Source organism: Herpailurus yagouaroundi, unplaced genomic scaffold (genome assembly GCF_014898765.1).
Source record: "Herpailurus yagouaroundi ecotype Mexico unplaced genomic scaffold, PumYag 67793, whole genome shotgun sequence".
In the NCBI taxonomy this organism is placed as follows: domain Eukaryota; kingdom Metazoa; phylum Chordata; class Mammalia; order Carnivora; family Felidae; genus Herpailurus; species Herpailurus yagouaroundi.
Window position 1 is genome coordinate 23,740,629 of NW_024420586.1, and position 15,882 is coordinate 23,756,510.

Genomic DNA, 15,882 nt, shown 5'->3' on the forward strand with positions numbered 1-15,882 from the left:
TTCTTTTAATAGCAAGCTTGTTCTGCAGATGACGTGGGCTTTGGAATTTGGGGATTACTGGTATTTATTTTTTTGCTTCTTTTGTATTTAAAATAGATGTTTGTATCCGAAAGCAAGGAGACAGCGTCTGGAGACGTAGACAGCTTCTACAACTTTGCTGACATACAAATGGGAATATGAAGTGCAACATGGAACCAAGGACTTGATATTAAGCCCTTTTTAAATTGTGTGTTAGCGGTTTTTACTAATGTTAAAACTGTCAAAGCGTATTTTTAAATAAACTGTTGAATACTGCATTATTTACTTCAGGTTCGAAAACAGTTCGTTTTGGGGGCGCCTGGCTGGCTCAGTCGGTAGAGCGTGCGGGTCTTGATCTCAGGGTCGCGAGTTCAAACCCCGCACTGGGCGTGGAGCCTACTAAAAATAACAACAACAACAGCAAGTTCATTTTAAGTTAAGTAGTTTTCATCAGCTTAAAAACTACTTGGCCCACTTCAATAAGCTTGCAGTTTTGTTTCTCTGCTGAGGATACTGTCATTAGGACATAGAAGTGGCTAGCAGTTCATCATTTTAATCCTAATTAGATATTATTTCAAATCCCTAAGAATTTAAACTTTCCTCAGTGCTCCATACTATCGTTTGAGAATACATTCCATTGCTTCTTTTCTTCTTTAATTTAGAGAGATTTGTTACTAGCTGATCGATTAGAATGAACCTCTGCACATTTATTTTCACGTATTCATATTCGGTTAAATAATTGCTTCCTAGTTGCATAATACGGCAAATGAGATTTTGTACGCGGAATTGAGATAATGCTTTGTAAATTGAATTTTTTTTAACAAATAGGTATTTGATGACCAGTTTTGCAATTAACTCTACTAACTGATGTTGGTATAGCTGTTTAAAGACTACTTCGTGAGTAGTATGATTATCTGAATAAATTCCACGCCGTGTCGTTTTTTTACTACAACTGCTAGATACCCTCTTCTGCTTCTTGGTGAGAAAAGGTATATGCAACACTAAAAGCACAGGAACCCCGTCACCGGCAGTTTTCAGAAAGGCGAAATCACCTGCTTGTGTGGGTTATCAGAAGGAGGAGAACGAAACCTTGTGACATTCAGGTACGAAATGCTTAGTCACGATGAAAAGCTATGCAGGTTATTAAAAAACTAGACCAATTTGGTGGCCAGTAGATACACCGCTCACCAAGTTCTGTTCACGTATGACGAAATTCCTTCGACTGCTTTAAAGCACTGTTTTCCAAATCAACCTGACCGTAATAATTTCCCAGGGGGTAGGGGAGAGCTGCGGGTTTAAAAACCCACGTTCCTGGGCCCAGTCCCCAGATACACCGATTTAGTCTCCGGGGGAAACCTGGCGGTGAGGAGTTTGCCGTAATCTGAAGTGATCAGTTCAGAAGATGTTGATGGGGTGACCTGAAGAGAAGGGGCTGAGCCTGCCATGCACACCACATTTATTTAGCAGCTAATAGGAAATTAGCTTCCATAGCTCTATTTTTAAAAGGAACCTTAAATTTAAATCTATTTTGGTAAACCAAGACTGAACATAGCCACTTATTAAAAATGCCTCTTATGATTGTTACTAAAAATGTACTTTCGTGTGTTAACTGCTTTTGGATACTTGCAGATTAATTTATAACTACTACATTGAACTGTGTGTGGATGTTCAGAAATAACGCAAAGACTTTTCACTTTAATAATATTGAGGGGCGCCTGGGTGGCTCAGTCAGTTGAGCGACCGACTTCGGCTCGGGTCACGATCTCCCGGTTTGTGAGTTCGAGCCCCGCGTCGGGCTCTGTGCTGACGGCTAGGAGTCCGGAGCCTGCTTCGGATTCTGTGTCTCCCTCGCTCTCTGCCCCTCCCCCACTCATGCTCTGTCTCTCTCTGTCTCAGAAATAACTAAACATTAACAAATTTTTTTTAATTAATAATATTGACCACCTCCCCTATGTCTGGCCTTGTGGTAGCCATAGCATTGTGTCATTTTGGTCTTTTGTAAGAGCATTCTATACTACCTACTCAACCTCTCCTTAAATCCGAATGATTTCATAAGATGCAAATAAGAATTGGTGACGGGTTTAACATCATTTCGCTCATAATTCACAAATAAGCTTTGCAATTAGTGGTCAGAGGGCATTAACTTTTCCCGTAGTTAGGCCAAATTAATTGTATTCCTTCTGATCATTAATTAAATGGCGAGCATTATTCAACCCCATTACTCACACTTTAAAATGATTGCAGTACTTTTTGTTTTTCAAAAATATAATCCAGAAAGATTCTTTTGTAGTCCATAAGCGTGATGATTAGGCATTCATGCCGCTGTGTGACATGTGCCTGCCTCCAATCCTGCTATGACCTCGGCACATTACCCATGTGACGTGAAAAAAAAAAATCACACAATGTTACGCAAAGCTGTAAGCTGAGTTCTTTATTTTATCTATGGCATTTTGGCAAAAAAAAAAAAAAAAAACAAACCCTCAGGAATATAACATGTAAGGGAGATGTGAATTTTAAAATATCCACTAAATTTAGGATCTATTAACCAAAGCCTAAAATTTTATATTCTTCAGTTGGATGAGAGCTTTTACCTAAGTAAGCTTCATTTGCCTTTAAGGACAGTCATTTGACTTCTGAATGTTTGAAAAGGTTTTTAAAAATAAGTCGTGCTACGGTTGTTCTTTCTATAATTCTAAACTCTGATGGTAATTATCCTACATTTAATTTGTGAATAGGTTTTGAATTCATGAACATTTATTAGCAATGAAAAATTTGTAATTTTATTAAGTTATACATGTTTAAACGTTATATTAGCTCATTTCTCTTGTGTGATCAGTACTGCCGTTTTGGCTTCTGCATATTTCTGCCTAGCTTTTGTATGTAATTTATGCCTAGTGTTTATAAAATGTGATTTGTAATAAATGTTGTTAAAAGGAAAATGGCCTGGCTGGCTCAGTCGGTAGAGTGTGCAACTCTTGATCTCAGGGTCGTGAGTACAAGCCCCACGTCCGGGGGGTAGCGTTTACTTTTTTAAAAATTTTTTAAATGAAAATGCCTTAACACTAATTTTTCAAGTGCACTTCTAGAACATACATTTACTTGTATGTGTGCCAAGATGTGACCGTGGCACATATTTTTTTAATGATAAAGGTAAAATAGACTGGTCTAATCTCTGTCTAATGCTAATGAGAAACAAGCTGTGTGCCGTGTGTGTGTGTGTGTGTGTGTGTGTGTGTGTGTGTGTGTGTGTACACAAAGCACTCTAGAGAAATGCAAAGGAAGCAGAAAACTCGTTTTAATCTCAGGGATTCCCAATATAATGTTTCCTTTGTTAAAAGATACATTTTCTTATGATTCAATATCTACTAAGATTAGGCATTTCTCTCTTTCATATTTAAGAAAATAATGAATTGTTTGTGATATAATTTCTTTCAGGTTTATACAAATGGACCTTATTTTTAAATTACTACCAGATTGGGGTGCCTGGGTGGTTCAGTCGGTTAAGCATCCGACTTTGGCTCAGGTCATGACCTCATGGCTCGTGAGTTCGAGCCCCGCGTCAGGCTCTGTGCTGATGCCTTGGAGCCTGGAGCCTGGAGCCTGTTTCCGATTCTGTGTCTCCTTCTCTCTCTGCCCCTCCCCTACTCATGCTCTGTCTCTCTCTGTCTCAAAAATAAATAAACATTAAAAAAATTACTACCAGATTTACTAGCTTTTTGTACTCAACCTCTCCCCCCTCCCCCTGCCCCCGAGCCCATAAAGTACTGAAACTGTAGATTGGTTAGTTTTTAAAATAACATTTTTTTCTATGTATGAAGTTTCTCCATGTGCATTTAAAACATGGGGGGGGGGGGGAGACAGAAATGTACAAGACAATAGAAAAATTCCTTCCTATTTATTGGATAATTCTCGCTGCGTGGAGTTTAGATCTTATTTTTCTCATTTAAAAGGGACATATTTAGGGGCGCCTGAGTGGCTCAGTTGGTTAAGCGTCTGACTTCAGCTTGGGTCATGATGGCACTGTTGGTGAGTTCAAGCCCCACATCAGGCTCTGTGCTGACAGCTCAGAGGCTGGAGACTGCTTCGGATTCTGTGTGCGTGTGTGTGTGTGTGTGTGTGTGTGTGTGTGTGTCTGCCCCTCCTCCACTCATGCTCTATCTCTCTCTCTCAAAAGTAAGCATTAAAAAATTTTTTTTTAAAAAAGGGACGTATTTAACTGTGTTCCCTATAGGAAGAAACGATACTGTCATTAGGGTATGATTACTCCTTCAAAATCCATTCTAGAAACTAATTTATCCTTTAAAAGCATAACACTAAAAAATTTGAATTTTAGTAATGAAAACCTTTTTGTTCTAAAAATGGAGTCGGGGTGCCTGAGTGGCTCAGTCGGTTAAGTGTCCGACTTCGGCTCAGGTCATGATCTCACGGTCCGTGAGTTCGAGCCCCACGTCGGGCTCTGTGCTGACAGCTCAGAGACTGGAGCCTGTTTCAGATTCTCTCTCTCTCTCTCTCTCTGACCCTCCCCCGTTCATGCTCTGCCTCTCTCTGTCTCAAAAATAAATCAACGTTAAAAAAAAATTTAAAAAAAAAAAGTAAAAATGGAGTCATTCACTGTTGACTTGGGTTTTCCTCTCTGGTAGATCGTGTTGGAGGGGTTGGCAATCAGTCTTACACAGTAAGCCTTTAAACTACGTACTTCTCTCTTGACATTTTGGCTTTTTGTGGCAAACTCCAGCAAGATGATCAGAAAAGCAATCTCTTCCTTTTCCAGTGTTTGGGGGCTTTCCTGGTGAGGGCAGGTGCTCACGTATAAGTAGGTGGCGAGGGGGGCAGGAGCACAGGTCGGCGAAGTCCCAGCCTTGGCACTTGGGTTCTGATCCCCCCCCCCCTCCCGCCCAGTGGGGTCCTGCCTTCCCCACTGAAGTTTAATGTGGTGCACTTGTAATCATACTACTGAGAGGTAGCCGGCAAGTGGTATGACAAGTAATTAAATGATGTTCATAAAGTGTACCTGGGAAAGAAAACATACTTTATGAATGGTAAGTATTCATAAAGCGAGAATGGTGTTCTTTTCAAGTAGTTCAGCTGGGTAGCCATACACCCACCTACAAATGAGCGACTGAATAGGAGAAAACATGTATAAGAGGCTGTGAAGACTTAAGTGCTGTTTTGTTTTTTCCTTTGCTTTTTTCTCTTTTTTTTTAATTTGTTTTTTTTTTTTTTTAATTTTTGAGAGAGAGAGAGCATGAGCTGCGAAGGGTCAGAAAGAGAGGGAGACACTGAATCCGAAGCAGGCTCCAGGCTCCGAGCTGTCAGCACAGAGCCTGACGTGGGGCTCGAACCCACCGACCACGAGATCATGACCTGAGCTGAAGTCCGACACCCAACTGACTGAGCCACCCAGGCCCCCCTCTTTTTTTTTTTTTAACATTTATTGTTGAGAGAGAGAGACAGAGTTCGAGCAGGGGAGGGGCAGAGTGAGAGGGAGACACAGAATCCAAATCAGGCTCCAGGCTCTGAGCTGTCAGCACAGAGCCCGATGTGCCAGGCTTGAACCCACGAACCGCGAGATCATGATCCAGAGTTGGATGCGTAACAGACTGAGCCACCCAGGCGCCCCCTAAGTGCTGTTTTCTTATGGTTGACGTACTTACACTTGTCAAATGTAGGTCAATTTGTGAGGCTCATTAATAAAACCTTTTGGGGCGCCTGGGTGACTCAGTTAAGCAGCCAACTCTTGATTTTGGCTCAGGTCATGATCTCACGGTTGCGAGATCGAGCCCCGTGTCGGGCTCCTCACTGACAGCGCGGAGCCTTTTCAGTATTCTCTCTCCCTCTCTCTCTCCCCCTCCTCTGCTCGTGCTCTCTCTCAAGATAAATAACCAAAACACACGCACACACACGCACACACACGCACACACACACAAACAAAAAACCTTTTATAGCTGTCCCTATGTATGTACACCTAACCCCAGGTGGTCCTCCTGAGACCCCCTGAACACCAACCCTAGTCCCCTTCACAGCGCTCATTCCACTCCATCGAGATGAAAGAAACCATCAAGAACCAGGAGAAACTCGCCTAACTGCAGCTACAACAGGGCCACCTGGGTGTCGGTTAAGCGTCTGACTCTTGATTTCCTGCTCAGGTCATGATCTCGCGGTGGTGACATCGAACCCAGCCTCGGGCTCCACGCTGATCACGGAGCCTGCCTGAGATTCTCTGTTTCTCCTTCTGCCCCTCCCCCTGCTCTCTAAAATAAATAAACAGGGCCACCCGGGGGGCTCAGTCGGTTAAGCATCCGACTTCGGCTCAGGTCATGATCTCGCGGTTCACGGGTTCAAGCCCCCGCGTCAGGCTCTGTGCTGACAGCTCAGAGCCTGGAGCTTTCTTCGGATTCTATGTCTCCCTCTCTCTCTGCTCCATCCATCCCCACTCATGCTCTGTCTGTTGAAAATAAATAAACATTAAAAAATTTTTTAAATAAAAAGAACAGCTAAAAGCAGATGAAAAGACCTTCAGCTCTCCTTAAAGGAGTCAGGGGTAAACAATACCATATTGAAAAGGTGAATATGTTCACAAGCCAAGTTAAAGATAAAGACTCCCCAAGATCAAGTTGTGGGGAATTGTGATGAGGCTTCTGAGAACGAAGCACCCTGAATGGAGTCAACTGCTGAAGAAGATACGACCTGAGCAAGTTACTCGGAGCTGCTCTTTTCTATAATGGCTGCTTATTAACATTTTGTTCATAGATGTGATCAACCCTGTATCTCTCCTATTTTTAAGCCCAAGCCCCTTGAACGCTTCCGCTCTTTTCAGTCTGGGCTTGTACTCCATTCATTCTTTGCTGCTAGTTAAGCTGAAGAAGCCTGGAAATAAAGTTTGAAACAGGGTTAATAAAGCTCCTTGCCTTGGGGCGCCAGGGTGGCTCAGTCGGTTAGGCGCCGACTCTTGCTTTCGGCTCGGATTGTGATCTCACGGTTCGAGGGTTCGGGCCCTGCATCAGGCTCTGTGCTGACGGCACAGAGCCTGCTTGGGATTCTGTCTCTCTCTCGAAAATAAACATTAAAAAAAGAATATTTTAAAAATAATAAAGTTTTTGCCTTTATTAAATAAATAAGTAAATAATCAAACCTTTTATACTATTTCACCCTAACTTCCAAACAGATCCTATGTTAAGCGATTTTAAAGTTTATCTCACTGGAGTCATCTGGCTTTAGTCCTTTGAAGGATCTGGACATTTTCAGTCCCTTAGCTTGCACATGAGAAAGTCGAGGGTCAGAAAGTACAATCATTGGGGGCGCCTGGGTGGCTCAGTCGGTTGAGCGTCCGACTTCAGCTCAGGTCATGATCTCACGGTTTGTGAGTTCAAGCCCCGCGTCTGGCTCTGTGCTGACAGCTCGAAGCCTGGAGCCTGCTTCCGATTCTGTGTCTCCCTCCCTCTCTCTTTCTCTGCCCCTCCCCTGCTTGCACTCTGTCTCTCAACAAAAACTAAATGCTAAAAAATATTTAGAAAGTTTAATCACCGGGGCACCCGGGTGGCTCAGTGGTTGAGCCCGCTACTCTCGATCTCAGCTCAGGTCATGATCTCTGGGTTCGTGGGTTCCAGCCCCGCATCGGGCTCTGTGCTGACAGCACGGAGCCTGCTTGGGATTCTGTACCTCCTTCTCTCTGCCCCTCACCTGCTGTGCTCTCTCTCTCTCTCTCAAAATAAATAAACTAAAAAAAAATTAAAAAAAAAAAAGTTTAATCGTTGAACTACAGCGACTAAATCCCTTGACTTTCCCCCCAGATCACCGGGAAAACGAGTCTCAACTCACCTGTCTTCTATATGATGCCTCTTTGAACTCTCATTTCTTCCTCAGCGCTCACGCAGTACTCTAAATAGATTTCCGAGTACCTGTAACACTTTATTCTGTTTCCTTACCCACTTTTCCCTCGCATTCAAAGTGCGATCTGTGGACCAGCCTCACCTGCATCACCTAGAGCTGGTCGGAATCTCAGGCCCCGCTGCAGATCTGTCGAATAAGTTTCTACGTTTTAACAATGTTCCGGGGATCCATACGCACGTTCAGGTTTGAGAAGCTCTGTCCTAGACCACTAGTTCATCAAGCGCTGGAATCGAGGCTTAGAAATCTTCGCGTTCCTAGAGAGCAGTGTAGGGGCCAGTAATATGATCTATAATTCAATAAATGTTTTTAATTGAATGACACAATCCAGTGGTTTACTCTCCTCTCCTCGATTGCCTTTGGAACAAACACCATTTTTTTCTATATCTACACCCCCACCCCTCCCCACCACCGCTCTGTGTTATAATAGTAAACCCCGGTGTCTGCCCACTTCAGGCTCCACGGAAGCTTCGAGAGCTTCAGGGGAATTTGCTGGAAACAGAGATAAGAGCGCATCAGTTTCTGACTGAAAATTTCTTCCGCTGTGTATTCATATTCCAATTTGTTTTATTCAATTAGGAAATAAGTTGCAAAACAAAAAAAAAAAAAAAGCCTAAGTAGTGATTTGTAGATGTTGGGGCTGAGTTGGGGAAAAAAAAAAAAAAAAGCTGCTTGCTTTGGGTTTATGGAGGAAAGCTAGTCAGTCTCAGATCTGTTACCCTCCTTCTTTATTTCTTGACATCTTCCCACTTCTTGTGTTCAGGGATGAGCTTGTGGCCCCCATCAATAAAACACGGGCAGGACTGTCCAGGGAAGTGTTCAGTGTTGCTATAAATCTGGGGGTGGGGGGCGCGAAATATGGCGGTGACAACGACTTTTACTTCTTTCCTGGAACAAAGGCTTAATTATAGATGTAAAATTTGAAAGAAAAGTAAAACCCTGAGCGCCCACGCTACCCTTTATTTACTTTAAGTGGTTTTTCTTTCTGTTTCCTCAGTAGAAAATAATGATGTCTTCATATGAGACTTCGCTGTCATTTCCTAGGGAGAAAGTGTTTCTTTGCATTTAGTCGATGTAGACCGGGATTCAGATGGCATATGATCACTCCCTTCCTGTTACTGTTGTCAAGGTGATAAAAGAGAAAACAGAACGCCTGCATAAATGCGAGGCTCAGGTTGGAAAAGTCAGAGGTTTTGTAGCTCGAACCAGGGCTCAGCTTGAGATGAAAAAAAAAAAAAAATGCGCTGACCGCCTTTATACATCTTTGCTCAAGTGTATTTTATTCTAAATCGTTTGGTGTTGACATGTACTTGTAAAGCGAAATAAATGATTGAAGGCTATATGGCAATGGGGCAGCGTTTTTGAGGCGTATATGGCATTCCTCATAGTGAATCTGACAGAGTCCTGATTATTGTTACAATGACGTTAAATACAGGTGACCCTTCAACAACATGGCTTTGAACTGTGCAGATCCACTCCTCCGCAGATTTTTTTTTTTTTTGATAAATACAGTACGGTACTGTACATGTATTTTCTCTCCCTTAAAATGTTCTTTTCTCTAGCTTCCTTTGTTGTAAGAATATAGTATATAATACACAGAACATACAAAATGTGCTGATCGACCGTTTGTTACCACAGTAAGGCTTCCGATCAACAGGAAAGCTATTGGCAGTTAAGGTTGGGGCGGGGGGAGTCAAAAGTTACCCCGCCCCCCCCCCCCGGCACCCTTGACCCCTACATTGTTCAAGGGTCAGCTGTATAAGGAAAATGGTAAACCGTGGTATATATAGTAAATAGATGCTCAGAATGTTCTAGTGCCCTTCCTTCACCCTCATAAAACTCATTTCTAGGAGTGAATTTTTAAAAATTGTGGTAAAGAGGGGCATAATGTTGCGTTCCCCCTGCCCTCTCCCCCACCTCAACTGTATGTGAGGAGGTACCTCCCACCTTATTTGAAGGGGCAGAAATATTTCTTTTTAATTTTTAATGTTTATTTATATTTGAGAGAGAGAGAGAGAGACAGAGAGAAGGAGTGATAAGGGGAGTGGCAGACAGAGAGGGAGACACAGAATCCGAAGCAGGCTCCAAGGCTAGGAGCTGTCAGCACAGAGCCCGGCTCGGGGCTCGAACCCACAAGCCGTGAGATCATGACCTGAGCCGAAGTCGGAGGCTTAACCGACTGACCCATCCAGGCGCCCCTACAAATCTCTATTTTTATGATCGAGGACACTGAAGCTTACGGAGGTTAGCTAAGTTGACTGTGGTCAAACAGGTGCTAGGAGCATAGTCTAGACAAGGCCAGAGAGAGCAGATTAACTCCAAAATCCATGCTCTTAACCATCGCACGGTACCGCTCAGCAATGATAACAATAGTAAAAAATAATTGCAACTGTTTATTGAGCACCTGCTATGACGGCCGGGCACTGTGTTCAGGACTTTGCATACTTTAAGCCGCTTGGCCTTCACATGAAATATACGAAGGCTGTGTTATGGGTCCCGTTTTGCCAGACAAAGAGATCAAAAGTTAGGCCTAGCACCTCATTCGTTTGGGGTCGCCCGTTTGAGATTGGTAAGTGGGGGTACCCTAAAGGATGAGATCAATACGGTTCAGGATGTGTTTGGCCAGGGTACGGCAGAACCTGAATCCGGCCCCGATGCCCCGCTTCCAGGGGGTCTCCCGAGGGAAATCTATGCTCAGAGGATAAAACAAACCATAGCGTCCCTTTATTATTAGCTGGGGCCTTGGCCCCAAACTCCAGTGTATCCCACCATAAGGAGTGAGGCCATGAGCCACCACTGCAATTTCCTATGCCCGATAGGCCTGAGGCCTCCAAAGCCCACATTCTAGGCTTGGTTCTTCCTCCACTGAGGTGACAAGGCCCTGGCTAGGGGGGTTAGGGGAAAGAAAGACCGTTTGTCTTGACGCCTGGGAGCCTCTGCCCCCAGAACAGAGCTGCTGCAAAGGAAGGGCGAGTGAAATGGCCCTTCCAGACAGAAGATGGAGACAAACCTATACGAACCACGTAGCTCTTTGCTCCTCTATAAGTGCCACCCACTGTGGCTGTGGTTCAACCCAGTGTTCTAGAATCTTCCCCGTCCAGATCAGCAGTCTTTTTTGGGGTGGTGGCGATGGGGGTGAGACAGGAGAAGAGTAACCCTGAGCTTCCTTCCCCCTCAAGACCAGCATTATCATAGCAAGTAAATGGTAGAGCTGAGGTTAAAACTAACGTCTGTCTCTTAACCACTATTCCAGAGGGAGAGGCATATCCAAAGTCCTTGTGGGTATGGGTCAAAATACATATGACTGGGACACCTGGGTGCCTCCGTCGGGCGAGCATCCGGCTTCGGCTCAGGTCATGATGTCACGGTTCGTGAGTTCGCGCCCCACGTGGGGCTCTGTGCTGACAGGTCAGAGCCTGCTTCGGATTCTGGGTCTCTTTCTCTGTCTCGCTCTCAAAATTAAGTCAACATTAAAAAAAAGAAAACAAAAACAAAACAATAAACAACTAACGAGAAAAGCAAATAAAAAATAAATCGCACCTTTCATCACTCTCGTGTGCTTTCAAAGGTCTCCAAGCTGTGCCACAAAATGTATTGCATGTTTTCCAGCCCGTGGGTGTGAAACGTAGAACCAAATAATATTCGGGTAATACACCTGTACCCAGATGCACTGTGTGTTCATTTGCTCCTTCACTGATACGTCCACTAGGTTATTTGTTAACTGAAAAAGGGAAAGGTCATTTGGTGCCAGGTACCATCCTCGTGATGACGCACGCCGCTCTCCACCCTCCGCGAACTCGTTGAGCGCGGCTCCCGGGGCCGGGCACCGTGCGAGACCCCTTTCCTCCCACTTGGTTGACACGCCGTTCCCTTTGGCGGGCTCATTTCTTTTCTCTGCCCTTCCTTGCCCGTCCTCCATCTCCGCTGTCATCGGGGGACAGAGCTCCGCCTGGGGTCCTCTGCCTCTCTCACACGAACCTTTCTCACACCTTCGACCGGCACCCCTAAGCTCAGCCATTCCCCTGACGGCCTCTTCCTCCACCTTCAACCCCCCGCAGTAGGTTCGTTGAAGAGCCTGACGGTCTCGCTCCGAGTCTCACCATCTACTAAACTGAACTCCTCGCGCTCCTCCTTCCCAGATGGTCTCCCTGACCTGGCATCCTCATTTCCGCGGATGGCACGCAATTGTCTGAGTCCTACCATTGACCTGTGGGGGGTCATCTTAGCATGTGGCTTTTCTTTTTGTCACCCCCACGAGGCAGTTCTTAAGCCTCTCCTCTCCTTTTCCTGTTCATCCTCGCCAACCTAACGTGGGCCATGGTTACTACGTCAGCCTCCTTGCTGGGGTGCCTGCTGAAGATCCCTGCTTGCTTCTTGCCACGCGTCGCATACACGGCAGGGCAAAAGAGCTAAATCGTTAGGAGCATGGCCCCTGGGGGTGCTTTTGTTATCATTAGTTTTGTAGCGTCTTGTGACATCTTCTATTCTGGCACTCTTAAATCATTTCATTTTCTCCCGAACTAGATTGTCAGCTTTTTAAAAAAATTAAAAAAAAATTTTTTTTTCTTTAATGTTCTTTTATTTTTTGAGAGCGCGCGAGCGGGGGAGGGGCAGAGAGAGAGGGAGCCACAGAATCCGAAGCGGGCTCCAGGCTCCGAGCGGTCAGCACAGAGCCGGACGCGGGGCTCGAACTCACGGACCACGAGATCATGACCTGAGTCGAAGTCGGACGCTTAACAGACTGAGCCACCCAGGCGTCCCTAGTCTGTCAGTTTGAGTAAGCTGCGTTGAAGCCTGGGACCACTTTCTTAACAAAAGCAACATCAAAAACTGAGCGGCAACTGACATGCCAGGTACTTTCATAAAATTAACCTTGGTATAGCCCACAGTGACTATCACACGATGTGGAGATAAGCCAACAGATACTTATCTGTTTGAAGAGCCCAGCCGTCCATTTTAGCCATTTGATATCCTGTCAAATAGGGCACGATCCGTGGAAACTGGTCTTTGCTTAAATTCCTCTCTCCCTGCCTAGAATCCCTTGATCACTCTCCCCCTTCCCTCCCTCCCCCTTACCCCAAAGCTTCACATTCTGCCCCTTCTTCAGGACTGGCCCGAGTTCTGTATCCTCCAGGAAGCCCCTGACCCCTGGTCATTTGAACCGGTCATGTCGGAGTTGCACCGAACAACAGTGTGGACATGAGAATCCTCAGACCTGGATTTGATGTGCAATTCTGCTACATATTTCCTGGGTAGCTCTCCGCAAGCTGTGTTAGGTCTTCGGTTTTCTCATCTGTAAAATGAGACTTATGATGGCTTTGCAGTTATTTTGAAGCATTCAGGGAAATAAAAGTAAGTAAGAGGGCTAGCCTCAGCGTTAGTTTTTCTCTTTGATCATACCAAAACCTTGGAGTTTTACTTTTCTCGTGTCTTATTTTTCCAGAATGATGCAAATAAGTCCTGTCTGGATGAGTACAAACATGTTGGGGGCGGGGAGGGGGGGCTCTGCTACTCTAATACCTGCCACTCGATCGAGAACTTCTTTTGAATATCTATGAGCAGTGAACCTATGAGCTGAAACAGTAGGGTGTGTGTAGGAGGACAGAGGAAACTGTTAGCAGGGTAACAAAAAAAAAAAAAAAAGAAGAAGAAGAAGAGGAAGAAGAGGGGGAGGAGAAGGAAGACGATGATGCTGGGTCTCACGTAACACAGTCTTTTTTGTTAATGTTTACTTATTTTTGAGAGCCAGGGAGAGAGAGAGCATGAGTGAGGGCAGGGCAGAGAGAGAGAGGGAGGCACAGACTCCAAAGCAGGCTCCAGGCTCCAAGCTGTCAGCACAGAGCCCGACGCGGGGCTCGAACTCACGAGCCGGGAGACCGTGACCTGAGCCGAAGTCGGGCGCCTAGCCGACTAAGCCACCCGGGCGCCCCTCATGTAATGCAGTCTTGCAGTAGGCAGCTAGTCAGCCAAGCAACTCCACGATGTGTGTAAGACCCTAGGCTCTCTCCTCCTGCCCTGCTCTCCTAAACTTGTAGCTTTTTCTTTGCACCAGTAAGATGGGTCTCATCATCAAGGATCGTGGCTGCATTCCAAGTAGAAAGAATGGAGAAGGTGAATGGCAAAAGGCCAGCTGAGTCTGTCCTCTTCGTCAAGAAAACAGTAACTTTCCCAGAAGCCTTACTCAGTAGACTCCTACTCTTCTCTCTCGTTTGCCGGGTCTGGATCACATGGCCACCTGAACTTTCTAGGGAGGCTTGCGGAGGTGAGTATTCTTCCTGGGCACATCATCTCCTTGGAAAATGGAGGTTCTGACGGTGAAGGTGAAAAGGATGCGTACTGGGTAAACGACACCCAGTATTTGCCACAGGAAGCTTACCATCTGTTCCGTTAGGATACACCATGAACAGATGGTGGGGGGGGGGGAGAAAAGGCTAAGAACATTTCCAAAAGTAACCGAAAGGTTTCTGCAGAGGGATAAAGAATGGGCTGAAATCATTTGGCTGAGGTCTCACGGGGAAGTAAATTCCCAAGAAGCTTCCAAAGAACTTTCGGAACAAAATTATTGCTGTTGTGATTAAAACGAACGCTGGCTCACGTATCCCATCAGACACGTAGGGTTCACGGATGGACTTGGATGGAGCGCAGAAAGGCTGGAACCGTTTTCACGGGCTCCTGTCCCACAAGGTCATGGGGTTTCTATCTTCAGAAAGCTGAATACAGACTCTGAGAACTCGTTTAGATGATGGTTCCCAAGAGGAACCACTCCTGGGCCACACATGGTGTGGTTTACTTTCAATATGGAATACGATGTTTAGTCTCTAAAGCTGAGCATTCTCTGGAATCAGACACTTCCTTAATCCCTTTTGACATTTCTGATTTAGAATCCAATCTAAAGAGAGCATACAAAGTTCAGGGAAAATTAAAAAAAAATTTTTTTCTTAAGTGCATATCGATGCTGGGTTTACACATAGAAATGAAAACAGTGATTGTACCATCCAGAATGCCACCAGAGAAACAGAATCTTTAGGATATATGTATGTGTGTGTGTATATATATATATATAGGGGCGCCTGGGCGGCTCAGTCGGTTAAGTGTCCGACTTCGGCTCAGGTCATGATCTCGCGGTTCACGAGTTCGAGCCCCGCATCGGGCTCTGTGCTGACGGCTCGGAGCCTGGAGCCTGTTTCCGATTCTGTGTCTCCCTCTCTCTCTGCTCCAACCCCGCTCGTGCTCTGTCTCTCTCAAAAATAAATAAAAGTTAAAAAAAATTTTTTTTAAATCTTATTGGAATGAATGGGCTTGGGTGATTGTGGGGGCTGGCTAGGTCAAGTCCAAAATCTTAAGTCTGTAGGGAAGAGCATCAAGAAGGGCAGGATGGAACTCAGGCACGAGCGGATGCTGCCCTCCACAGGTGAAAATTCTACTTTAGGGGAAGCCTCCGTTCTGCTCTTAAGGCCTTCAACTGATTGAGTCAAGCCCACCCGGATTATCTCGGATAATCTTCCTTACTTCCAGTCAACTGCGTAGAGACGCAAATCACATCTATAAAATACCCCTAATTTCGGTTAGCATTTGATTGAAAAACTGGGGACTGCAGCCTAGCTGTGTTGACACATAAAACTGAGCCTTCCAGTGATGGTTGGTGTTTCATTTTGTTTTCAGTTTTCCACCAGTGAACACTTTCTTCTTGGTGAAAATAAATCATAAGCCCAGACAGGCTTCCAAGAAGGGAGAGAGTCAATATCATCAATCTGTGGGATTGGCATTAATACGTATTTGGTCTATGAAGGTCATTAACCATCTGGTAAAAGGAAGCTTCATTGATTACAGCTCCTCCTTTGGGTGTCTGCTGTTGCCTGATTCCACTAAACTGTTTCCAGTTTATTGGTAGGAAAATTAGTTCTCCAGTTCAATCGATGTTTAACACCTAAAAAAGGAAGGAAGCATTTCAAGGAACAGGTGTGTGTTTCTTCACTT

The 15,882-nt window shown here is 45.0% G+C and overlaps 1 protein-coding gene and 1 non-coding gene across 2 annotated transcripts in view; both read left to right on the forward strand.

Moving 5' to 3' along the window:
• RP2 (RP2 activator of ARL3 GTPase) overlaps nucleotides 1-970 on the forward strand; it is a 54,132-nt gene extending 53,162 nt beyond the window's left edge. Inside the window, exon 5 of the mRNA XM_040468731.1 lies at nucleotides 97-970. Within this exon, the coding sequence (XP_040324665.1) occupies nucleotides 97-180 (84 nt within the window). The 3' untranslated portion in view covers nucleotides 181-970. The remainder of the gene's footprint in view (nucleotides 1-96) is intronic.
• Nucleotides 971-2,296: 1,326 nt separating this feature from the next.
• On the forward strand, nucleotides 2,297-2,400 carry LOC121026204 (small nucleolar RNA U13). The gene has a single exon (XR_005788305.1). It is a non-coding gene; the product is annotated as a small nucleolar RNA U13 (small nucleolar RNA).
• The last annotated feature ends 13,482 nt before the right edge of the window (nucleotides 2,401-15,882 follow it).